General features: G+C 38.3%; 1 protein-coding gene across 1 annotated transcript in view; it reads left to right on the top strand.

Annotated features, from left to right (window-relative positions):
• NRPA2 (nuclear RNA polymerase A2) overlaps positions 1 to 26,308 on the top strand; it is a 53,456-nt gene that overhangs the window by 6,094 nt on the left and 21,054 nt on the right. Inside the window, exons 3-19 of the mRNA XM_089141068.1 lie at positions 1,473 to 1,549; positions 1,674 to 1,737; positions 1,938 to 2,008; positions 2,988 to 3,065; positions 3,156 to 3,201; positions 6,793 to 6,973; positions 7,068 to 7,120; positions 7,259 to 7,332; positions 10,003 to 10,120; positions 11,801 to 11,888; positions 15,434 to 15,549; positions 16,648 to 16,775; positions 16,908 to 16,987; positions 17,183 to 17,424; positions 17,519 to 17,683; positions 17,830 to 17,994; positions 18,134 to 18,208. Coding sequence (XP_088997194.1) covers positions 1,473 to 1,549; positions 1,674 to 1,737; positions 1,938 to 2,008; positions 2,988 to 3,065; positions 3,156 to 3,201; positions 6,793 to 6,973; positions 7,068 to 7,120; positions 7,259 to 7,332; positions 10,003 to 10,120; positions 11,801 to 11,888; positions 15,434 to 15,549; positions 16,648 to 16,775; positions 16,908 to 16,987; positions 17,183 to 17,424; positions 17,519 to 17,683; positions 17,830 to 17,994; positions 18,134 to 18,208 — 1,821 coding nt within the window. The remainder of the gene's footprint in view (positions 1 to 1,472; positions 1,550 to 1,673; positions 1,738 to 1,937; positions 2,009 to 2,987; positions 3,066 to 3,155; positions 3,202 to 6,792; positions 6,974 to 7,067; positions 7,121 to 7,258; positions 7,333 to 10,002; positions 10,121 to 11,800; positions 11,889 to 15,433; positions 15,550 to 16,647; positions 16,776 to 16,907; positions 16,988 to 17,182; positions 17,425 to 17,518; positions 17,684 to 17,829; positions 17,995 to 18,133; positions 18,209 to 26,308) is intronic.

Raw genomic sequence — 26,308 nt, 5'->3', positions numbered from 1 at the left:
TTGATTTTTCAGGTTGAATGCCATACTCCCTTGTCGTAGTTGTATTTAACACTTGATTGTTGTAAATAGCAAAGAACTGATATTTGTTGATCTGTCGAGTCTGGTATCAGTAGCATAGATTATCTACTGTTGGGTTTATCAAACCTGAAACTTTATTCTCAGAAAGATCAGTTGACTGATCAGACATGAGGTCTTCTACTATGAATTAGTCATTCTCAAAAAGATCACTTGACTGATCAGGCATGAGGTCTCCTATTAAGAATTAGTCTTCCAGTAGAATCTGATCCTTGGGTTCAGACTAAAATATTCAGCAGCTATTTGAGGCCATTAGAGGGAACTCCACCTGCACTGTCTTGCTGACTGAGTTGTTATATTTTACTCAGTTCTCTAAAGTCTGGATTTTGGTCTTTGTTTATGCTCTGTTGATGATCCTGTCTTGTTGTTGGTACTGGTTTACTTGCTGGAACTACATTGAGGGGGTTGGCAGTGGATGAGGGAGGAGATGAATCGCTTAATGTACTTGTGACTAACTTTAGAGGAAAAGGGTGGAGTAGAAGAGCAGAAGGAAAGAAGATGGTTGTGTAATGTGTTATAAAATCCTATGCTCTTTAATTCCGATTGTAGATTCCAGTTGTGCATACTATATGCGACGGAGTTTGCATGTTGCTTGATTGTTTGTTTTCTTATGTTGCATCTGTGAATTGTGTTTTGGCCCTCAGGTTTTTCAAAGACCCTTTCCTAGCAAATTAGGTTTTCTTGTACTTATTTATTTTTAATAATTGTAGTGAAGCTTTATCAATGCAAGTGCATGAAGCCCGTAAGCTGTAATAAAATGTTACGGAAATGTTATAAAAAGAAAAGAAAACTAAAAATTGGAGGAAGAAACTGAAACCTGGGGTACATCAAGATGTGACCCCTGATGGTGTATTCTGAGAGTTGGACACATGATGAGAAGCTTCCTGTTTAATCTATGAACTCTCTTTTTGGACAGCTGGTCAGCCACATCAGCAGTCTGGGCCTCTATCCTGTTGAACGAGCAGTTCATTTGAGAGGCCATAGATGCAGAATGTGATCTCATCTTACAGTGGGGGAATCTCCCTCTACTAGAACAGAATGAGAGCCCTCTCAATACGCAAATCCAAAACCCCTTCCTTAAGGATAAAAATTCTGCCCTTTATAAGTGTTAACTTTGTAGTTTTCCATTGTGTTTCTTACTGTTGTTAATCCACTGGTCAATATCAATTATGAATTTGTTTATGCAATAGAAATAACTAGAAGGAAACATGTAAACCACATAAGAAAATAGGGTATCTGATGATGCAATTAATCATTGTTGAACCCTAATATTTTTAAATAATGTAACCACTAGCCTTTTTTGGTTTGTGATTTAAGTGTTATCTACTCTATTATTATCCTTGTTTGATGGCTTGACTTTCTTTCTTTTTTTTTTTTTTTTTTTTTTTTTTTTTCAGTCAAAGGTTTGCCATTTGAGAGGTGCTGATCCCCTAAAACTAGTTGTTCTCAAGGAAGAGGCGACTGAAATGGGTGGGTGAGTAAATTGGCCTTCTAGAGACTGAAGCCTTGTGCTTCTTCTTTAAAGTGTAACTACTGAGCATTGTGTCTACTCTTACTTTCTCATACCTTGACTAACTTTTCACTTTCTTTTTGGTTAGGTACTTCATATTAAATGGGCTGGAGAGACTTGTTCGACTTCTAATTTTGCCCAAGCGAAACTATGTGAGTATCTTGTTCTGTGATAGGCCTACTTATTCAAATAGTTGAGTCTTCACTTGTTGAATACAGGAAAATATTTGTGACCTTGCTGGCATGATAGTGCAACTGTGCAACATTTCTAAATATTGCCTAAGGAAGGCATTTTATTTCCCTTCCTCTGGTGTTTTGCTCTACTGATTAGATAAATGTCATGCTTTATCCAGCCGACAAGTATGGTGCGGGGTGCATTTGTTGAAAGAGAAGTAGGGTTTACTGATAAAGCTGTCACAATAAGGTTCTCTCTCACTTAATCACATTCAGAGTTGTTAAATTCTTTTAATGCTTAGTTTTCCTATCCTTGAATGACTTGAATTTTCTTTTGTCACATTGATTATGCATAATGTGGTTTTTTGTAGGATGATGCAGAAAGTGTAATAATAATCTTACCATTCTGATAATTATTTCCAAATATTAAAGTTAAAAAATTTAACCAAGTTTTTATCTATTTATCTATTTTGTTGAATAAAAATATCATTACAACATGAAGGTTGCAAGAAAAGAAGAGGAGTACTAAGGCCCAAGGCATCTTCCATGGGAAATATAACAGGGAGCAATGGGCACCATTTAGAATCTAGAGCTGACTACAAAGAAGATGGCTTTCCAAATCAAGTCGAAAGTCCTAGAATTGGAGGCCTATCTCTGAAAATTTTCTGTCATCCAATATGAGAGAGTGCTGGCCTGAACTCCTGCTTGCCAGCAATGCACAGGTAGAGTTGTGTGAGAAGGATCTATCTAGCCATAACTGCTCTAAAGGGTTGTTAGGGAAGATCAAAGAAACGTTGTTTAGTATCTCCCGAATTTAGCCAAACTCAAATGAACCCACCTGGAATCATAAGACACCATATGCTAGCCCGAGAGAGTTTTCTATCATCTCCAAGGATGGTTGGATGGCATATGCATAGCTCAGAAGGTCAACAAAAGAATAGAGAAATTTTTGACCAAAGCAATACAATATTTTTGCTTATCAATTTTTTTTGGGGGTGGTGGGTGTGTGTGTGTGTATGGAGGAGTGACATGAAACAATGGAAAATTTTGTTGCAGGATCCGGGGGTGACCTAGTTCACCTCAGTTTTATCTGGTGCCCCTTGTTTTGTCAGATAATTATTTATAGTCTCAATCTGCAATGCATTGCTTCATCTCTTTGCATGTCTTTTTTGGATCTATTTAATCAGTTAGTCTTTGATGATCATTTTCTTTTGTTTCCTGTCTTTAAGATGTGTAAGGGTTGATCAATCTGCTGTAACTGTTAAGTTATACTATCTTCAGAATGGAAGTGCAAGACTTGGATTTTGGTAAGCAATGGTTTCTTTAAAACTAAAGTACTTTGTTTATGACTCAGTGTTGTAGTCAATTTAATTTAATTTCCGCACAAATCTGTGTAGGATAAGAGGGAGGGAGTTCTTGCTTCCTGTTGGTGTTCTTTTGAAGGTAATGTGATTTTTGAATTTCTGTTTTGATATTGGTTATCTTTGTCAAGACATATATTATATGGTATATGTTTGTGTGTGTATTTATCTATTTCTTCAGTTAGTCTAACTTGAGAAGATTCTCATCTCTTTTAATTCAATGCCTGAGTCTGCATATGGGTCATGGGTGAGTGTTACATGCCTGTTTGTGTGTATGTGCGTGTGGTCACAGTCACAGATGAATGTTGTATTGCTTGATTTCAATGTCTTCTTTATTATATATGATTATTAAGTTCTTATGAATTGCAATTTTGTATATACATCCAACACCATTTGAGATGAAAACTCTAGTGCATTTATAGTGCCTGGACAAGAGCAGTCATGAAAATTCCCTTTGGTGCTAATATGTTGTTAAATGTTCTGGACATTTTCTGTGCATCTTAATTTATGGTTCTTGCATGGATAATTGAGTTGGAGAAGGTGAAAACCTATGAGATTTTGCAAAAGGTGAATGCTATTCTATTCTTTCTTGCATATGACAACTATTCCGGGATGAGATTGAGATAGTTAATTACCTGTTAATAAAGCACACTGTTGCCTGCTGTCTTAGCCTTAATAAGTTGGTTAGTAGCCAAAATCTTGGCAAGAATTTACTCGAATATGGGGAAAAGATAGCGGTTGCATGAAAAATCTATGTTAGATAAATAGTGTTTTGCTATGGGATAAGTGTTTAAGAGTTTTGATGGTTCATCATGGCTGCAGATAGGATCAAATGGAGGCCTTTCATTGGCTTTTTTTTTATGAATTCCAATGTTGAAATAGGATTGTGGATGGATTCCTGCAAATGGGGGATTTTTGAAAATTTATGCTCGACAGATCTCCTTACTGTTATTGCAGTCCTTGCTGGCAACAGCTTGTGTGGTGCATGATCAATCCTCGATTATCCTACAGTGAAAACAGGAGCTTGGACTTGAAATGCTAAACTCCAATAGCTCATTTGGATTTTAAGCGTCAACCAAATGACAGCAACTTAGACTTGAAACACCAAGGAGCTAGTCAGCCTACTTGGACTTGAACACCAAGCAAATAACAGTCTAGACTTTAAACATTAGGCAGGGGGTCTCTCACAGATAAGAAAGGCAGCTGTTGCACTCAGCAAATCTAATTAATTGAAGTCTGCCTTTTATTTATCACAATGGGGGTATTAAATTGGGGGATTTTATTTTCTGTTTTTGGGGGTAGGGGGAGGGAACTTAACACCGATTATAATGTCCCAACTATGCCAGGCAAAGAGAAATCAAAATGCAGCATGACGCTAGCCATTTGCTATTAGGTCATGTGACTTTCAAGTGGTCACATGACCTCTAATAAACCAAAACATGCCCAACCAAAATTTAACTGGCTCAAGCTCCACACCACTTCAAAAAAGCTTAGTAATTAACCTATATTCATGCATAGGCTTGGTACTTATCTTGTAGGCCCATAAGGTATTCCCATTATCAAATAAACTTATTGAACAAAGGCTCAACACTATTGGTGTCATTCCTAGGTAAATTCCAAGGGAATATAGCCAATTTGCTGGTGGACCCTGCATCACTTTTGGGTTGTCTTGAACATCTCCTGTGGAGGCTTAGGTATATTGGGCTTCTTTTCTATTGGAACTGGACTCCCTTTTGGAAATGTTGTGAGTTTGTTCTTGTGGAGTCTTATGAAAGGAGAAGAACAGTAGATTTTTCTGAGAGAGAGGAGCATCAATGCACGATATTTGCAGAAATGGAGTTCTTGCAGCCACTAAGTGTTGGTGTCTTTCTCATTCTGTTGTGCCTAATAATAAATACACTGTTCACTATTGAGGGGATGGGACACAGTTGTTGAGATGCACCAATTGTAAAATGGTAGGCTGTTCATTATATATGTCTACAAGCAACTTGTTAGTTTCAATTGAAGATTGTTGAGGAAACAGGGTCAGTGGGAAGTATCTGAATTCTCCACCCACATGGAGAGGAAATTTTCCAACTCACATAGTTAGATTCATGACACGTATCCAATCTAAAAACTCAATTCTAACCATGTTAGTTGGAAATTTTCCTCTCCATGTGGGTGGCGGATCCGGACTCTAGGGGGAATTGGTTGCTCCCTAAAGATGTATCTTCGGGACATTTTTGCATCTGAGATTATACTTTCCCAGTTCTGATTGACTGGCCATGGAATTTAGCTGTTGTGTGTCAAAGGGAATTGTGATGCATGGTCATTGATTGCATGGTTTCTATACAACAAGGTCAACGGAGAGTAGGAGACGTTTCTCTTTGAACATGAAAGTGAATCTCTTATTATGTTTATTACGTTATAGATAGAGGTCTGCTAATTCTTAGGTGGATTGGCCAGATATGGTCTCTTCTGGGACCATTTATATGTAGGGCCATTTATTGAAAGAACAGAAATTTGTGAAGAGAAATTCTGTTGTTGTATCTGTCATTTATGTTAGGTCATATAATACTCACTGTTTTTTCTGTGTATAGTGGAAAAATAGCGTTCTATTGTCCATGCTTTGTGGCTTACTTCAAATAATAAATTTAGTATTGTAGTTGACCCCATTTGGTTGGGATAAGAGTTGTTTTATTGTAGCAGGAGAAAGACCTATAGTGAGTCATTACAAAGAGAGAGGGGAAGGAAGAAGAGGAGAAACGAGAGGAGGAAAAATCCTGGAGCATAATATGACCCAGAATAGTCCTATGGTAGTCCTGCCTGCCTTATCATTTATATTAATTCGGTAGTGGACGCTTTGTAGGAAACTTTCTAACAGTCTTTTAGTTCAGTGTGGGGTTCGGCGAGTGCCAAAATACCACTTTTCCCATGCTTTGCAGAGATGCTGTTTCCGACCTAAACCCACTGTCCATGACCATTTGGTTGCTTAAGCCCCCTCCAACAAAGTACAATAACCTCAATCTTCGTAAGTCGCTGGAAACCAAATTACCTTGAGAATAGCCTCTATTTATTCTGGGAGGATAAATTCCCTGCATCTAACCGAGAAAAAAGCTCCTAAAGTCCTCCACAAGAGTCTTTTAGCAAGGAAAACCAATGGCAAAATAACCCCACTTTTCTTCTTAAAAAATATGTATTGACTATTCGTCGACATATTTTTTGAACCATACGATTATATTTTATCAAATTGATGTGTGCTGATATTACTTTTTGTGTTGATATGTGTTCTCTTAAAACAAGTGTGAAAGTTCTGTTGATGGAATTCAACAGGCTGCTTGTTTGTTGAACCTTTTAAGGATCACTACTCAGAAGCTAGCTAACAAAAAGTGCTTGCACCTCACTACATAGAATATGCAATTTTCTATCAATCTGCTGGTGAAATTTTTTTCTTCTATATTTTAAAAGAATTTTGAGGTGTCTGAAATTTAATTTGACGTTGTTTATGTCACTCTCATTAGCAACTTTTATTTCCTATTCTTGTATCCATAGGGGAGAAATGGAAAGATACAACCTGTCCTTGGCTCATCATCTCTTCTTGGAATTGTATTCCTATTCTGATTGTTGAGTGGTTAAAATGAATGATTTGTACCTGGTAATAAAACTTAATTAATTTATTTTTTTCCTCTGACAGGCTCTCATTGACACTAATGACCAAGAAATATATGTGAGTTTAACCTGTTGTTATAGTGAGGCATATCAGAGGCAGAAGGGAGCTGTTGGCACCCAACTTTTGGGTGAAAGGGTGAAGATTATTCTCGATGAAGTTCGGAACTTATCTCTTTTCACTCACAATCAGTGCATCCGTCATATTGGTATTTACACGAGTCAAGTCTTGAATAATGCAGTTAGCATTTATATTAAATATTCATTTTTTGGGTTCTGGGTTTTTTTATAAATCCATTGTAGGGGAGTACTTCCGACATGTTATGGATGGTTTAGAGACTGAAAGACATTCTATTGTACGTAATGTTCTTTAACTCTTTGTAACCGACACTTTTGGTATTCTTCATGTGGTCTATTTTTTTGCACGTTCACTTTCAATCTTGGAACACCATATTCCATATTGTTTTGCATTTCTGACTTATAATATTTTGTAGGTTGGAGAAGCAGTTCTTAGGGAGTACATTTTCGTTCATCTGGATAACAATGACGACAAGTTCAATTTGCTCATGTAAGATGCCGTCTCACTGTTGCCTTTATAAGTTTGCTCCATGTTGAGGTTTACTTTTCCATACTACTGTTGGTGATAGCTGAACAAATAATTGCTACTTTTTTTACCTTTTTCTATTTTTTTTGGTTGTTTTGGGGGGGGGGGGGGTTGCTGGGGGGAAGGTTTGTGGTGCATGAGGAAGAGTGGACAGTTGACCGGGGCTGAAAAGCGGGTGAATCTTGTGGGTTTGGGTCAGTTTTTTTGTGTGGTAATCCTTCCCTAACCCCCCAAATGAAGCATGTTTTCCCACCTGTTGAGGCATTGGTAATGAAATAATTGGTTTCACCAAAAAAGCATTTGAAACTACACGATGTCAATGATCTGTTGACCATTTAGATAAATAGTTCAAATATAGGAGTATAAAATGTCCAGGAATAGTGTTGACGGGCTGATTGTGTTTGTATAGCTCTTATCTTGAAAGAGAATTTCTTTTTTTGGGGTTATATTAGGTGGCATGCCATGTTCAAGAAGTCTTTGATTGCTCTTAATGTAGCCTCAAATTAATGATGGCCAATGTCTAAGATCTTTATTAGGACAAGCTCAAGTGGGTTTTAGAAAGGGGTTTCTTGAAATAATATGGAGCTTCCTGGCTTTAGGAGAAAGTCCTCCTAGTTCGGTTTTATTTGGATGGGTATAAGATAGATGGAATTTCTTGATGTTAGAACCTCAAGATCTTGAATTCCCATGATCTTTCTACTCCCCCCCCCCCCAAAAAAAAAAAAAAAAAAAAAGAAAGAAAAGAAAAGAGAGAAAAAAAAAAAAAGAAAGGAAAGAAACCCAAGATCTTGTTGATTTCTGTGGTTAGGATGATCAGAATTGGCTATAACTAAGTTCGAAGTTAGCAGATGATACATGGGAATAATGCTTAGAGTTTGGAAAAAATCTGATTGGTGTCTCGAGAGTGTACAAATGGAAAACGGGCTGAATCCCCTACTTGAGTCACTGGCCTCTCAAGGAAGTGCTTGCTTGCTGTCGAGCTTTCAGAGGACTGTGCCACAATCAATAATGGAGTTGGTTCCAAACCTCTACCTAAACAGTTGGGTTCCAAACTGCCAGACTCGATCTCATCAGGAGAGGAGTAATTAAAGCTTTTCAAGCTCATATTGGCAATTGATTTCGTAAACTCAATTGTAATTCTGTTTTTCCTTGATGGGGTTTAAATAGAAGCCATAGGCCTGTCCATTTACAAATATAACTTGAAAACTTGGATGGAATAGGACTTCTACCTGAATTAGGACTTGGCATCTTTAGACTGAAAAAGAACCTCTAAATTGTGAAGCCTTTTAGAGTGTTAAAACTGATTAACTAAATGCTAAAAACTAGTTGGCCCTTATAATTTAAATTGAACAGACTACTTAAATTGAGCAAGAGTTGAACCATTGGTTCAACTGACTTGAATAAAAGATTTAATCAGACTTGAAACATCGGTTCAATTGACTTAACTAATAGACTTTGAAATGAATTAAGTATGGGGAATTTTGTGCTCACCTCATGTACCCATGTTTTAGTTTAATTAAGTTGGCCACCTTCAATGGAAACCCATTCAATGGAGGCCTAAACTGCACATATATCAACCGTAGGTTGTTTCTTGGCATATGAAGGCCACTTTGCTGCTGGATCTGCATGGGCTTCAGTATAGAGGAGTGGCTTGATTCAGAGTGAAGGAACTTAAAAGAACTAGGGCAGACATAAAATGACCTTAGCAGAAGTGCTGATTAAAGCAATGCATCGACTATTAAGTATGACCTTGAATATAGCTGACTGTAGGGTAAGGGTCCATGTGTCTGGACCCATTTAGTTGGCATATGGTTACGTTGTTGCTGTAGCCTACAGGGAACTTGACCATTGGTAAATTCAACATCCAATTAAATGCGAGATCTTAATCTTTCATATGGACTATCCGTAGTTTTCAATGTTAGAACATTGATTGTACTAAGGTGGCCCAAGGTCTCGCCCTAGATTCTGGCTTGAATTGTGATGTGTGCTGGCTGGACTATAAGGGGATAAAGTTGCACCTTCTCCATGAGTCACCGCTGTTGGTTGAGTGGAGACGCTTGTTCCCAGTGGTGTTTTTTTTTGGGTGGTGGTGGGGGGGGGATTGTTGGGACCTCAATTTGTACTGAGGTGGTTCAAGGTCTTGCCCCAGAATCTGGCTGGGGCAATGATGTGTGGTCGCCAAACTGTAAGGAAATAAAGTTTCACCTTCTTCACAAGTCCGAATTTTGGATGACTAGCAGGTGCTTTATCAAGAATTCAAGGCATTGTCTAGGTGGGCTTTTTGTTTGCCTTGATGTGTAAGTGCCTTGATAAATACTGTTGCCTCGATCACCTGGACGCTAACAACTTATGGTATGCTGCTCCACTCTCATGACTTTGACAATTAGTGTCGCCTTGATCACCTAAGTGTGCTATTTGGTGTTGTCTCCACGCTCCCTCCTGCACCTTGGGTTGCCTAGACATTCTGACGAGTTACGCTAGCCTGCTCCACTCTGTATAAACTTTTCAATTGTTTGGAAGCAGTTGTTGTCTCCTTCCCCCCTTTTCAGCTATATTCCTGTTTCCAGAGTTTGATGTGCTTATGTTTTCTATTCATTTATGCTATTTCATGTTTAATGTTGTTCTTTGTTGCAGCTTTATGCTACAGAAGCTTTTTGCTCTTGTAGATCAAACTGCTGCTCCAGATAACCCAGATACTTTGCAATTTCATGAAGTGCTACTTCCTGGACACTTGATTACAATCTATCTAAAGGTATGAAAGTTAAAATTTGTTTATGTTTTATGCTTGTTCTTCTTGTGGCCTTTTTTTTCTTCCATAAAACCTTTTTCATATTAGTGATGGTTTGAAAAATTTTAAAGCTTCCTAAACTAGGAGTATGGTTTTCAATAATATTGGCTATAAGAACAAAGAATGACCTTTTGCACTTTGCCTTGTTGATTATCTTTGTTCTCTTTGTTGCACTTTGTTACATTTTTCCCCCTCTGAATGTTTAAATTATTTCGAACATTTCTCAAAAACGCAACTTGGACAAAGATGTTATTCAATTGTCTTTAGACACAAGGAGTCATTACAAGAAGGCACCTGAATCTCTTTACACTGCCCCACAGAAACCTAGACAAAGGATTTCTCCATCACTGTTTTTAAAGTGCTTTCCGTTGTCATATAAAAACAATGTGAACCCTGTTAAAACTTGGACCTTATAACTCCATGTATGGATCAGTAATTTATAAATCTATTTCTGATCAGAAACAGCATAATATTGTGATTGACTTGAAAGGGGTATAGCTTACATTGTGAAGCTTTCCAAACTGACAGCACTTGCAATTTAAACAAAAAATACAAGAAAATGAGAATCTAAAAGCTGTAAACATTGCAATGTTGGATCACCCATACGGCAATGGACTTAGTGAGCTGATGCCACAATTCATAATGCAAAATTATCAAACTTTTGTTCAGATGGTTTGCCAATTGCCACCGAGTTTCCAAGAAAAGCATGGATTTGTTTGTTATGAGCATAATGTTGACTAGTCTTTGCCAATCCTGAAAATTTATTTGGATCAGTCAAAGTGCCCAAAAAATGAGCTTTGCCAGATATGAAGGCTCTGCCAGAACTGGCCTCATGACCACATCTACTACCCAAGTTAGCTGTAGAAGAGGCCAAAGCTGAATCTTCTACATTGGTGGAGTCATGAGAAGTCTCATGAGATGCTCATAAAACTCTTTGAACAAATGTCTAAATTTGTGGCTACACATTCATGTATCTGGGAGCAAACAAAACCGTACTCCTCAAACCACCCAAAAATAATTACTTTGAGTTTCTGGTTCTGCATTTGTTGCACATCAAAGCAGTAGGTAGCAGGAAATTCAGCTTCTTATCCTTCCTCTTAATCAGCAAAGTTGTGGGTCAAGGGGCCACCATTTTATCAGTTTTATAGAACTCATTGGACAGCTCATAGGTGCGGGAAAAATTGTTCTTCCTAGGGCACTAGATATTCAGATACTCCCACAACTGATATTTGATATCAGTATGAGTCAATCCAATCAGCAATTTGATTTTCCCTAGACTTCAATAACTGTCCCAAAAACCCTGCATCAATGGTATCCTACGGTCTATTAGTAATTGGTTCAGTCATAACCAAGAAACACTGACTTAACATTCTTCCATTGTTGAAAGTTTCTGATGTCTTCTCACTTCTTTGTAGTAATATGGTTGGATTACGAGACTCAACCTCACTAATAAGTAATAACATTCTGTTTATTTTTGTCTTTTGCCCGACATATCAAATTTATCTTCAACAATTAGTGTCTTGTTTGATTTTGATCGAAGGTTGATTTTACTTATTGTTCTGTGCTATTTTAGACTTAAATAATCTTCCTCTTATTGTTATTTTTTGGGGCTGGGATAAGTGTGTTTTCTACCTTGCATTGTAGGAAAAATTACAAGAGTGGTTAAACAGAGGAAGGCGACTCCTTATGGATGAGATAAAGAATAAGGGCAAAAAGTTCGACTTTAAGAGCTGTATGGAATACATAATTACTTTAAAATTTAGCTTCATTTATTTTTTTGGTGTACTGATAATACTTTTGGTGAAGTGTCAAATTTTTGGCTTCTTTATGGTAACGAAGTGACTTGATTTCCTAGTTTATCTTAATGCATGCCAAATATATAGTGATTTTCTGTTTTCAGTGTTCTACTGAAAAACTCTTATCTGTGAAATTAGTACTACATGAAGTAACAATATTCTTCTCCATGAAACTTTATATATAGATGTCTTTCTCATTCGGTTGATATTTGTTTCAAATAACTCAGTTTAACTCTAGCCTTTGCTTCTGAAGCATATGATTCCTTTACTTGTGCTACTTTATTGTTATTATTTTTTTCCTTCAGGCTGGAAAAACCTTTCGTTATCTTACTTAAACGTTACTACTTAATATGCTGTAAGCCATACTCAGCCGAACGATACAGATCTCATCATTCTGAAAGTGCTTGTCTGCAAAAGCTATTGCATTTTTCCAGTTGGAATCTCCCTGGATCGATCGATCGTGTTATGCTGGAGAAATGTGAACTCCTTATGAACCAATCTATTGTCAATGCTGAGTCTTCCTGCTCCCTGTTGCAGTTGGTATATACATGTTTGATTGCATCTGGTGTAGTCCTGTAGGAACAAAGGGCTAAAATCTAGATCATTGAACAGAACCAGCTCAAATTTTGCTATTTATGGGTGGGGTTAGCCAAACTCGATTTGGCTGTTGGGGTTTTTTATTCTCATGTAGGTTATGGGTTGTTTTCAGTTTAATATGGGAAGGTGTGGGTCTATAGTGATGAGATACTGTGATGCCTACATACATACATACATACATACATACATACATACATATATATATATATATATATATATATATATATAGGTTGATAGTATTAGACTCCAAGTTCTTGCAGGGTTGATAACTTTAGATGGTCAAGGTTTTGAGATGGGTTATATCTCAATAAGGCTGCGTTTGTTTGCAAAGGTGGGGGTGGGAAAAAAACATGTGGCCCCCCTGTGTAGTGGGGTGAGGGAGAAGGAAAGGGAAGGAACGGATTTTGTGAAAAAATGTTAATTGTGGGTCCCACTTTTTGGTTTTTCACACTTTTCTACAAAGTCCCACATATTTTGTGGGGTTTTGAAAAGGCTTGGGGTGGGAAAGTTAGCTTGCCACCTCACCAGACAAGTTTCCTTAATTTAAGGAAGCTTGTCTCTAACTTTCCCACCCCAAGCAACCAAACAAACTACACTTTTAGGATTTAAAGGAAAAAGTTTTGCTTTTTCAAGAATTTTCCCAACCCTTTTTTCCCCACTCCACCTTTATTCCAGCATACAAACGCAACCTTAGGGTTTCGGCTAGTCCTTTTGATTAAAGATTTGGATGTCATGTATGTAGTGAGGTTACAATGAATTGCTTCCAAGTATTGAACAATACTGACAGTAATGAGTTTCCTAAAACATTTATGGAACAACTTTAAGGTTTAGAGTTGAGTAGGGTTATCAACAAACTAGTGTATAATAGTGGGGCCAGGATGAGACTTGGATCAAGTGTAGGTTTAGGTGTGGAATGTATGTACTCCAAATCTTCTACAGTTCAAATGGGATTGGACAGAATTTAGTTTAGAAATTTGGGTTTCTTGTGAAATTCAAAATTTCAAGATAGGGCTGGATTTAGGGTTTGAGAGATCTGATGGATGTGGGTGAATTTGGATCGAGCACCAGGTTCATGGTCAAGATGATATGCCCAATTGGGGATGATGATTTGACAGTTTGATTGGGCCAATCAGGAAGAAAACCATCTTGTGTTTTCTGGAAGATTCTGTTCTGGAGTTTCAGTCTTCAATGGCAGGAGCCTCTTTTAGGTCTGAGACTTGAAGAAGAACTGTGGAGAATAAGATGGATATTAGCATAGTTGAAGAGAAAGCCTGGCTTCTCAGTGGCAGGTAGTCAATTAGTTCAAGAACTTAAACACTAAGGAACCAGTGGAGCTAGACTTCAAACCCTGAACAGAGGACAATTCACTGGGGAAGAATAAGGCAGCGGCAGCAGCACCTTTGTGTGATCAATAATGTTGATTATCAAAGCCTTCTTTACTCTTCCTGTAACGGGGTAATAAACATGGGCTTTAGTCAGCCTTAGTTTGTAAGGAAAGGAAACTGTAACTAAAACAAAGCACCCTCTAGCATGTAGTTTTTCTTTTTTAGTTGAACCTTATCTTACAATGCCATTACTTAAACTGTTGCATGTTTCAACTTGTTCAATTGATTAAAACATAAAATATACAAAGTAGTGAAGCTAGTTTTGTACTCACCCATGGTAGCCTTAAAAGAGGTCTATTGCATTGGTAGCCTTACATGATTGAACCCTGGACTTATTCCTTACAAAAAAGGCCCATTTGGGTGAAGAATCTGCATCTGCTTATCCCAATCCTTTTACATGGAAAGAATCTCTGCCTCATGAAATACCCTTCCCAATAGGCCCAATGAGTATCATGGGAATACTCACCTCTTTGTGTCTTAAAACCCTGCAAACTGCAGAGGGATCTGAATGAACAACTGTTGAAATCTGAATTTACCTTCTACCAAGGGACCTAATCCTGATTGATCCCAAAGGGCTGGCTCCTGCACCAGTGAACATTCAATCCCCCAACAAAGAGCTATAGGGATAGCCTTTTGGGTGGCACTAGCTGTGGGCCTGCAGCCCTAAGCACTAGCCTTGTTTGGAAAAATATGTTTCCCACCACCCCTTTCGATAGGTTGTTCTTTTTCCTGCTTGGTTCTCTTATTATAAGTAGATCATGGCTGTGGCTGTGCTTCCTTAAGGAATAAGTCATTTGCCCTTATTTTCCCAACTCTGTCGTCAGCCCCATCTCTCTCATTCTAATTTAGATATTAGATATCATTGAAATGACCTTGTCACCATTGCGCAGTTGTTCATTAACAACTTAGCATATATAAAGGCAAACGATTTGTGGACTTCAATTATAACTGTTTCCCAATTTTTTAGACTTTCAATTAATTTTGATTTACTTTATTGTGAAATATGGGTCAGATATCATACCAAATGGTTCCTAGTGCAGAAATAGAAATGCATCAGTGAAACAGAAATTTTGATTATATCAAAGATAGACTCAGTAGTGTGCCTTTGGTCAGAAATTGAGAACAATTGAGATGTACGTCGGAGGGCCTTATATTGGTATGGTTTTGACCTACTTGTGAACCTCAGCCAACTCTTTTGGCTTCCCTTACAAGGAGATACACCTTTTTGGGTGTGTTTATTGCTAGTTGTGTGACAATTGGTGTGGTCTAAAAGAATCAAGTTTGTTCGTCTGTGTGTGTGTGTGTGTTTTTTTTGGGGGGGGGGGCGCTGATTAAAATTAAAGGGTGGGGGGTGGGGAAGGATAGAGGGGAATATCAATACATCATATCTCAATCTTGTAGTGCATCTCTGCATCAGACAGTCTATATTATCGTGACATGGATGTGTAAGTTTTGTTGTGTGACTTGTGTCAACGTTTTCTTTCCTGAATTAATTGCAGTTGCTGATGTCAAGAAGGTTCTGGATAAGAATTCTCCGAAACAAGTTGGTGTGGCAATTGAGACCATGTTGAAAACTGGAAGACTGGCTACACAATCTGGCCTGGATTTGCAGCAGGTATAACGATACCTTGACATGTTCTTGATATTGGTTACTTTCCTAAACTTTGATGTCATTTTATACAAGCTTCTGTACTTTGCTCTCTTGAATTGCAATGACCACACTAATAAGAATTAAATGGCTATGGTGCGACCGATGGTTCCAAAATGGTTATAAGTGAGTTAGCCTGTTAGGGCCCTGGTATTTTCCCAGATGGAGGTGTGAGAGAGAGAAGTCTATTGTTGGTTAGGGGGTTCTAACTGGGGGGGGGGGGAGGGTGTGACAAGGTATGAGATGTTTTGTGCGAGTGTCTGGGCAGCCTATGGCTGAGGGGCAGCATGGTATGCTGTGGGGGTGAGATGGTGCCCCTCAGTCATAGACTCATAGGGTACCCAAACACTTGCATAGAACATCTCATACCTTCTCCTCACACCTTCCCCCATTTATAACCCCATAACCAACAATAACCTTCTCTTTCTCGTCCACATGTCAACCCTACAGTTCCTGCTACCTTTCCACAACTGTCAATTCATTCTCTACTTTCCTTGTCCCAGGAGGTCAACCAAGCAGTTTCACAAGTGCTATCTTAGATGTCAGCTTGCAAACTGTCAACAACTTTTCCCCTTACACCTTTCCACGCTACCCGATGCACTACCACCCCTGTATATGTACCCCTCCTTGGTTACTCTTTTGTGCTTCCCATTAATGCAAGCCTGAAAAGGAGCATGGAACCAGGTAATCCGGCCTGGTAAACATTGGACGACCCATCTCCTCAACCTATCATCGAGACCATCCTCGAACTTGCATCAAGCCCTATATGCGCTTTATTTTGCTCAAATCTTATTGACCTGTCCAGAATGATTTCTTTGTGTTTTGTCATTATTAAGCTGGTTTTATTTGAGGTGCTGATTCTTTGAGTTGTCCGGCTTGATGTGAAGGGTCTATTATACTAATTTGGATGCAGGTTTTGGCTTACGATTTTCCCCCCTCTTATATTGTCAACTTGGTTTTTAATTTCTTGTGTTTTAGTTTGATTTTGGGTTGTAAGTTGGTCTGAATTTGTTTTTGTGTTCTCCTTATGGGAGACTGAGTTTTGCTATTATTTTTTCATTACAGAGAGCTGGCCTGACTGTTCAGGCAGAGAGGCTCAATTTTCTCCGCTTTCTTTCACATTTTGGAGCTGTTCATCGTGGTGCTTCATTTGCTGGTCTTCGCACTACAGCTGTTCGGAAGTTGCTACCTGAGTATGTTTTATGTTTTGATGCTAACGTATTGCAGTGTCTGGTTCTAATTCTAAATTTATTCCACATGCCTCCTTTTTTCCTCTCCCCAACTACCAAAATCTTTGAATAATTTGTTATTTTTATCCTCTACAGATCTTGGGGTTTTCTTTGCCCTGTTCACACACCTGATGGGGAACCCTGTGGCTTGCTGAATCATATGACTTCTATTTGCCGTAAGTTCACATATTTTTCTGGAATTTTAATTAGAATCATTCATTTAAATTGCCTAGGTGTGCAGGGGAATTTCCTTTTGCACTGCGTTTAACCTATGGTTGATGCTAAGATAAAAGAAGTTGGAACATGGTCTCTTTAAGTTGTTAGTCTGATATGAGTATGCTGATTTTCCTTTAATTCCTTTGAAATTTCAGGAATCACCTCCTCCTATGATTCACAAGGAAGTATCAGAGATTTCTTCCAAATCCGGATGTCCATCCAGAAGGTCTTAGTTGCTGTGGGAATGACACCTTCACTACCAAAGCTTGTAAGGGCTGGTCCTCCTGAAGTACTTTTTGTTCTTTTAGATGGACGTGTCATTGGCTCAATTCCTTCAAGTGAAGTTGAGAAAGCTGTTGCACATATACGGAGGCTAAAGCTTTCAAGGCATTCAGGGGTGTGTTTTTTCATTGAAACCACTGCTCCTTAACTTTCAAAGCACCATTTTCTTCCACTTCTGTCTGAATACTTGCTAACAGAGTATATTACAGATTCTTGAGGACTTGGAAGTGGGTTATGTTCCTTTGACCATGGGTGGGACATATCCTGGCTTGTACCTTTTCACATCTCCTTCAAGGTTTGTTCGACCAGTTAGGAATATTTCTCTCCCTTCAAAAGAAAATCAGGATATTGAGCTTATTGGACCATTTGAACAGGTGCAGTCAATTAATGCTTTTCTGTGTATTTTCCCCCCCTTTTTTCTTTTCCATTTTGTGTGTGTATGTCCTGAGATTATCATGGAATTTTCATTTTCGGAAGTTCCTGTAGCTTCCAAACTCATTTATTTTCCTTCCCTTAGTAGGCTTTTATGGAAATAAGATGTGCTGATGGTGGAGATGGAGGAAGGAGAAACATGTTCCCTGCAACACATGAAGAGATCCATCCTACTGGAATGCTCAGTGTGGTTGCCAGCCTTACCCCCTGGTCTGACCATAATCAAAGTCCACGTAACATGTATCAGTGTCAGGTTATTTTTCTCTTACAACTGATGCTGATTTTTGGCTTGGAATTAAGTTGTACTACCTGAACCACTGTTATTTATTCATGTTGCCCACATTGTTTTCTACTTCATCCAGTGTCTGACTCTTTGCATGCCTCAATTGTAGATGGCAAAGCAAACAATGGGTTTCTCTTCACAAGCATTAAAGTTTCGTGCAGATCAGAAACTGTACCATCTTCAGGTCTGGCAGATATTGGTCTTTATATATTTTTTTACTTGTTTGAAGTTCCTGTGCAAATGGTTATTGCAGCACGTTTCTTTCAAACTTTCCTGAGTTTCCTTCACTTGGCTCTGCTTTGGGTGGCCTATAGTCTTACAAATTAATTAGAGCTTAAATTGCTCTTCTTTGAGATGAATATGGTGTCGTGTTGCAAGTTCTCTTTCACTTGGATACATTTTGTGGCTTGTACAATTTTGCAGAATGATTAATGTGTAAAATTGTGAATAAAGATGATGCTTGGTTGTTTTTCTTTTTGTAAGGAGTATTTGTTATTGCCCATCTTACTGTTAAGCTGCAATATCTGAACCAGAATGACAAGATCAGCAGCTTTCAGCAATTCACAGCAGGCAGCATCAATGATTCCGTGCAGCTCTAGCACAGAGATAAAGTGTGAAAAACAATAAAACCTTTTTCCTTTAACAGAAAGCTAATGCAGTTGGCTCTGATTTCCTAGAAAAGTAATTAGCTGCCGGACACTTTAGATACTGGAAGCACCAGAGGCATATAACGTTATGAAATAAATCTGGAAATAATCAGAGGTTGATCTAGGGTCTGCAAGGGGAAATTAGTTACTGATCACCGAGAGCTCAGATGGATCTTCGATTCTCACGTAGGACAGACTTTCATCTAGATCTGTTTGGCCTACCACTCAGAATCAGTATAATCAAATATTGTTTTTCAATTCAGAACTTACCTTTTGCTTGCCAACTAAGACATGGAGGTTCACAACTTCACATGGAGCAGGAGTGCCTGTGGGATCGGGTTATATCCTCCATGTATTTGATTTCCCACATTTGAGAGGTAATATCCTAGACTGTAACTGTTGTCCATTTTTTGCAAGCACGTTAGGTTTAGAGAGAATGGAGGTATTTCTTGGAATCTTTGTTTTAGGAGGAATTTAGAGAGGTAGATATTGAGTTGGTTCAAGATTGTTGCAGCCCCTAGTTTTTTTTTTTCTGGTTTTTTTTTGGGGGGGGGGGGGGGGGATGGATTTTGTCTAGCATCATGAGAGATTTAGACCTTGGAAATCTTAAGGGGTTTTCCCTGGGAACCTAAATGGATTTGATCTGATCGGACCAGGATATCAATAAACAATACAGATGTGTACCTGATTCTGATGTTTGCTGATTTACATCATTGATTGTGTAACGTGATCTTCCACCCCCACCCCTAAAAGCCCCAACTGAAAAACAGATAAAATTTGCTTTCAGTCCGTTTTTTAGTCTTGGAGTTCTCATCCCCTCATTCGTTAGAATCTGTTGAATTTTCATCGTTCTTGTATATTATTAATTAGGTTTCTGTTAGAATTGCATGATTTTTTTTCCTGGCTAATTCAAATAAAAATTTGGATCATAGTTGTCATGGTGCTGAGGCAATCTAAGGCGTTTTAGGGCAGTTGAAAACTTGAAGCATTTAGGGCAGTAAGGCACCTGCTAAGGCGATGTTGAGGCAGGTGTGGTGATTTAAGCATGGATGCTCTTCCCCCTTCTTTTCTAACATAAATAAACCATACCTGGGGGGTTGACCGTCTATTTTTATGGAAATCTTTTGTGACCTATTTTTATTGGTTTCAAATAGGAGATGTTTTCTTACCTGTATATCTTAAGCAAATGAAATATCAAATATAAAAAGAAGTTTCTTACATGATATTTGGCATAAATAAACACTAGATTTTGGTCCGATACTAATTAAACTAGTGCAAGGCACCCCATGATAAGGCAGCAACCGACTAGGCCCCCTGTAAATCAGCTTGGATGCCTAAGCGGTGCTTTGGTGACGCATTGACAACAATGCTTTGGATATCCTCAAAGAAATGCAGACGTGAGTCTAACTTGGTTTTATAGATTCCCTTTTACATTCCTAGTTTTTTACCACAAAATCTCTTTTTTTTTTCTTCCAAAACCTCATCTAGACTTTTTGGTCTGAGGGTATGGTCTCTATTCGTAGACAGAAATTTACGAGATATCTTGCTTTTCTGAGATAGCAAGACAATCTAGGGGCAAGATTAAAATCCACAGCTACTAAGTTGAGATCTTGGACTGAGATTTTGTTTTGACTGATCTCAATGAAACCAGCATTTATAAAGGGCTCAGGTTTCCCTTGAGTTGAGCCAGTAGATCTTGCTTAGTTTGGACAGTTTCTCCTGGGTTCTTGCTGCTAGATCCAATCATGAAATTTCTTCTAGTATTTCTCTTGTTCTTTGGTAGGACAAGCCACTGCCTGATATTTTTCGGATCTAGCAGAAGCTGCTTGGCACATATTGGCAATTTAGCATCATGTGGAATAGACGACCATAGGGTCATGAATTATCCCTTTGGGTTGTAATTTGAACTCCCTAGGTTGAGCTTTGAATTAGTGTACTGTATAAACAAACTTTTATGAACTTTAATGTGTGAATTAAGGGTTTTTTTATATGAATATATTATGTGTACAATAGGGTATGTTAGTCTTTCGCGTAAACACAGCAGTTTCCAACTTGGGTTCCAAAAGGGAACTTTTATTAACACTTCTTCCCCTCCCCTCCCGTCCCCCCCCCCCCCCCACACACCCAAAGGAAAAAAAAAACTCACATAGTCACATACACAATCTGGGGCACCATTGTGTTGATATTGTAGGGGCGCTATGGTCCTTATCTTGCGTAGCATGGGTTGATAAGGCCTGAAATAGGCAGGAAATTAAGTTCCAGTTGAATTGACCCCCCATCCCCCACCCAAAAAAGAGAAGGGGGGGGGGATCTCCCTGGGATCATGCTGAGAGCTTGGCCCAACTCACTATTTTTAGGGAGTGAGATCGAGATCTTGAACTAGAAATCCCTTAACTTCATAAGTACAAAGCTTTAGGTTAAAAGATGCTCTTGGAGTAAATATTGGCCGCACCAGTCGAGGATAGGGGGCCTTCTGGCCAGTAACACAGAATTACTATTGTTGAAGTTTGGGCTGTTATTGTTCACGTGAACAGTGTTATGCCATATTCCTTGTTTCCTTTTTAGATATGCTACTCTTTCTAACGTAGGAATCTTGCTACACAAGTTTTGGTAGTTTCTAGAAAGCATAGTTTCTATCTTCTATTAGTTACTAATTTCAGAACCTTCCTTTTTTTGTACTTTCTATTTTGGACAGGTTTTAGGAGTAAGAAGACTAGAAAAATTTTGTCCATAAGTTGTACTCTTTATTTCCTTTTTTAGAGGGCAAGATGACTTGTTTCTTAAGTTGTAATCTAGACTATTGATATTTATAAATAAGAGGCTGCGACTCTAGGAGTGCTAAGCTAGAATCGCACGCTTGTGTGATTCCTATCAATTCTTCTTTCTCCTTCTCAGTTTTTCTTATGCACTGTTTTGTTTCATTGAAGTTTATTTTCTAACATGTCATCAGAGCTTTTTTAATCAAAACAATGTTGTTCTCAAGTATTCTCTTCTGAAGTTCTCTTTTGGTTTTCCTTGGTGCGCAACCACCTACTGTTGCAACTAATATACTGTTAGATTAAGTATTAATGTAAATTGATCTTCCCCACCTATTACCCCTTTGGAAGATCCCAGAACTTGGATGATATTCTGATATATTTTTTTATCCCCTTCCTTAGCCTTTTGTTTTTGCATACTACAGTTTTTTGTTCTACCCTATTCGGTTATGCACTTTGCAGAATTTATTTTATGATTCTTCTTCAAGTTCTAGCTGCAGCTGGTTCATGAGTTTGTACTACAGATCATGGGATCTTTTGCTGGTTTCTGGAGATTTATTTGGGATGGCGATTGGTTTATATGGTTTGCTTCTTTGATGACTTATGAAGGACTCAAATAATACCTATCCATGATACTAACAACCCAGGGAATCCATATGAAGATTGGCTGTATGTTTTAGTTTGCAATCCTTTACATGATGGTTCCTACACAAGCTTTTTTGTTGGGGGTCTTCTCTAAGGTTCGATCTACCTAGCATTTAATCCCTAGGCAACTGTTTCCTTTTTATATGATAAGGGCTGAGATTTACCTATCTAGCTGTGTTTGCATCTCAACTACTAGTTTATAACCTACGATGCTATACAACGTTTCATGCGAATCCTTGGGCAACTGTTTCCCTATTTCGTGGGGAGAATTAAATTTTTGCAAGTTTTTTCCCCCTGAAGACTTATACCTACTTTGTTTCTTCTAAGATTTTTTTCAACATCTCAGACCTGAATTTAGTATTAGCTAGGTTCTACTCCATTGACTATTGTTGTTTCTAACAAATTTTTTTTTCAACCAACCTTTGGTCCTTACACATATTTTGCTTTTTATTTTTATTTTTATTGTTCTTGATTATCCATAGCTGAACCTGTGCCTATCCCTCCTCGACCATATTTTGCTTTTTATTAAATCCCATCTATACCATAACTCCTCGCCATTGGACTACATTTACCACTGATACTATATATTTACCACATTACAACATTCCCTACCATGAGGAGAACTTGGAAATTATATTTCTTGGGATCTTTTTAAACTGGATATTGGTTATTGGTTGCCATTAATTGTCCACGTGTAATGCTACACGTGAGGGGGAGAATGGTACCGTATTCTATATCTACTAAAGATGTGCTGATGGATATTAATTGTGAAGATCTTTGTCCTCAACTTATGGCATTCTACAACAATATCATTAGCTACCTTTACCTATATTGTGCATTAACCTATACTGTCTTTTAACTTACCTACTTGGTCCACTCTAACCCATACTGTCTTTTACCTACCTACTTGGTCCGTAGTAACCCATACTACCTTACCTACTTGTTCCAGAGTAACCTATAATGTCTTTTACCTACCTACTTGTTCCATAGTAATCAATATTGCCTTTTACCTACTACTTGCCTTCTTGCGAAACATTTATAAGGACATTGGAGTTGCAATTTTGAAGATTTAGTGTGGATATTTCTCTCTACTACCGGCATTATGGGGATAATGTCTTTGATCCTGCTATACTTATGGATTTTGTTCGTCTTCAACATCGTTGATTGTTCTCATTATTGGATGGTTCTTTGGACATGAAGAATTAATTTTTTTTAAGTTGGTGTTGATCATCTCCTAGGTGAAGTTTTCTCAGTGTTTATTGACGTTTGCCATTGCTACACGATTCAAGATTGATGCTACCTTTCAAGTTTATTCTTATTGTGCAAGCTGAAGTTTTATTTGTATATACTCCAGCTTGAGGGGGAGTTTTGAAGTTTGGGTTGTTACTGTTCACATGAACAGTAACGTGAATAGTGTTATGCCATTATTCCTTGTTTCCTTTTTAGATATACTACTCTTTCTATTGTAGGAATCTTGCTACACATGTTTTGGTATTCTAGAAAGCATAGTTTCTATTTTCTATTAATTACTAATTTCAGAACTTTCCTTTTTCAGTACTTTCTATTTTGAATAGCTTTTAGGAGTAAGAAGACTCGAAAATTTTATCCATAGGTTGTACTCTTTATTTCCTTTTTTAGAGGGCAAGATGACTTGCTTCTCAAGTTGTAATCTAGACTATTATCTATAAATAAGAGGTTGCGATTCTAGGAGTGCTAAGCTAGAATCGCACGCTTGTGGGATTCCTATCAATTCTTATTTCTCCTTCCCTTTTCTTCTTCTTAGTTCTTCTTGTGCACTGTTTTGTTTCATTAAAGTTTATTTTGTAACAACTATTAATAGGAAGCTCTTCTTACTATCAGTGTCTAGGTTAAATGTTTCTAGTCTGAAAGAATTAAACCAATCATAGCACTGCGTGACTGGTAGTTTTCTAGACCAAACCCCACTTTCAAGTTTCCAGGGGCTTCAGTCTCTCTGGAACTTTAGAAAATAGAATCTCGATCGAACAATTGAACCAAGCACCGTACTAGGTACATGAACAAAGTAGTTTTCAAGATCAAACTCCCAGTTGTGAATTTGCAGGGGATTCTTTAGGGCCTCAATTAGTGTCAAATTTTATCAAGTGGAATTGAATACTCACCCTCTTTAAAAGATTAAGTCTTGAATCAAAAAATTTTCCCCTGAGGTGGGGGACCCTGAAAGTTACCATAGGTTCCATGTTTGAACATCCAATCAATCTCTGTACCAGCCTTGCCCAACCTGCTTTAAGCTCTGTATTCTGGTCTCAATCCTCAAAATCTGAGACTGATCTGAGTTGAGTTGAGGGAGATCTGGATCCTTCTTAAATCAAGTCATCATTTAACAACACTGTACTTCAAGTTAATACTTAAAATCAAGGGTAATTTTCATCTGGACCCCCTGAGGTTTGGTTCATGTCATTTTTAGTCCAAAAAAATGGACACTTTGCATCTACCTCCCCTGAACTATTCAATAAGACCAATTAAGGACAATTTGTGATTTTTATGACCAAAATACCCTCACATTTATTCTATAATAAGATTTGTATATTTTCTTCACAATTCAATTCAATGGTGAAACGTGAATCATTCCATCGGATGAACATAAATCCATCTGAAAAAATACACATTTTTAACTTTTCAATTCTCTCTCTCTCTCGTCTCCTTCGTCTCCATCCTCAGCGTCACCGCCATCTCTGTCTTTTTTCGTCTTCAACTCCGGCCACAATTGAATCGATTAGAATTTAGAACACTTTTTCCCTTCATCCTTTTTTTTTTTTGTGGTAAAAAAAAGAGTCGTCGCGTGTATTGGGCCAGCCGTTTATCTGCTATCTCTTGCAGGAAACTAACAGATCAACAAGAAATTTGGAAATCTTAATCGGAGTAACGGCACATCTTGAAGATGGATCCAGCGGTTTTTCGCATTTTTCATAAGAGCATTTTCCGCCTCTAATTTTTTTATTTCCTTGAGGACCCTCTAATCCGAACACCATTTGCCACCGCCGCTTGAAACAGAGGACCCATTAACCTCGGTAAATCGCGGGTTCTCAAGACGGAGAAGAATTTCATAATAGAAAAGATATCAACTCTTTCCTATTGGAGAATCAAAACTTAGAGAGAGTTGTTTGGAATTAAAGAACGGATAAGAATTTCATGAAAACCAAAGATTGAGTCGCGGTTCTCAGAAACAAGAGATTTCATAATAGAAGATATCAACTCTTTGCCATTGGAGAATCAAAACTTAGAGACGTTGTTTGGGTTAAAGAAACGAGAGATTTCATAATAAAAACCAAAGTTGGCGAGAGAGAGTCGATTTTTCAATGTTTGCCCTCTCTCTCTCTCTCATTCAAGCTCGTTGTGGTTGCGGGTCCCCCCGCCCCGCAGCCTCCGTCGGGGAGAGGGCCTTTCGCTCTCTTCCAACCCACCGCGGCCAAAGAATGAGCAGGTTGTGCCGGTGTGGCGTTTGTCGTGCGCGGGTTGGAGGAAATGCGGGTTGTGGGCGCCGGCGGTGGAGACGTGAGGTTGAGAGATTAGGGATTTAGAAATGTATTTTTTCGGATGGTTTATGTTCATCCGTTGGAAGATCCACTGTCTAAAATCTAACGGCCTTGGAGGTATGGGGGTGTCTATGCGGTCGAATACGCCCCCACTCTTTTGTTTCCCGTTGGTTTTTGTAAAATATGCAAATCTTACGGTAGAATAGATTGAGGGTATTTTGGTCATAAAATTCGTTGTCCTTAATTGATCTTATTGTCCTCGGGGTGGTAGTGCGTGTCTATTTTTTGGACTAAAATGCGGGCCAACCTCGGGGGTCCGGTGTTCCCTAAAATCAAATATCTGGATGGCTTGAGCTAAAAGCAACTGATCTAATTTTTTGCATCCAATTTCAAAGAAGAATGGTAATGGGTGCTTGAGAAAACCATAGATTTTGTTCCCTGTGAACTGGGTGGAATGGTTACTACCCATCAACCATTCATAAGAGACATTTTCCGTTAAAAATCTCAGCGCTGAAACTTATAACGGTTCAATAAGGGGTCATATGGCAATGATTCTGTTTCGTTTCCCTGTCTTTAGGTAAGAAGCAGTTTTTCCTGTTTCTACGCATTTTCACTGTTTCTGGGTGCTGAGATTGTGTATGATTACAGAGGAAAAACTTTTCTGTAACAAAAAAACAAATGAAACAGTGAAGAAAACTGAGTTTTTAGTGTTTCAAAAAGAAGG

The sequence above is a fragment of the Hakea prostrata genome, chromosome 11 (assembly GCF_041222555.1).
Source record: "Hakea prostrata isolate BN-2017 chromosome 11, UWA_Hpros_2, whole genome shotgun sequence".
NCBI classification, from domain to species: domain Eukaryota; kingdom Viridiplantae; phylum Streptophyta; class Magnoliopsida; order Proteales; family Proteaceae; genus Hakea; species Hakea prostrata.
This window is presented reverse-complemented; position numbering and strand designations above follow the sequence as displayed.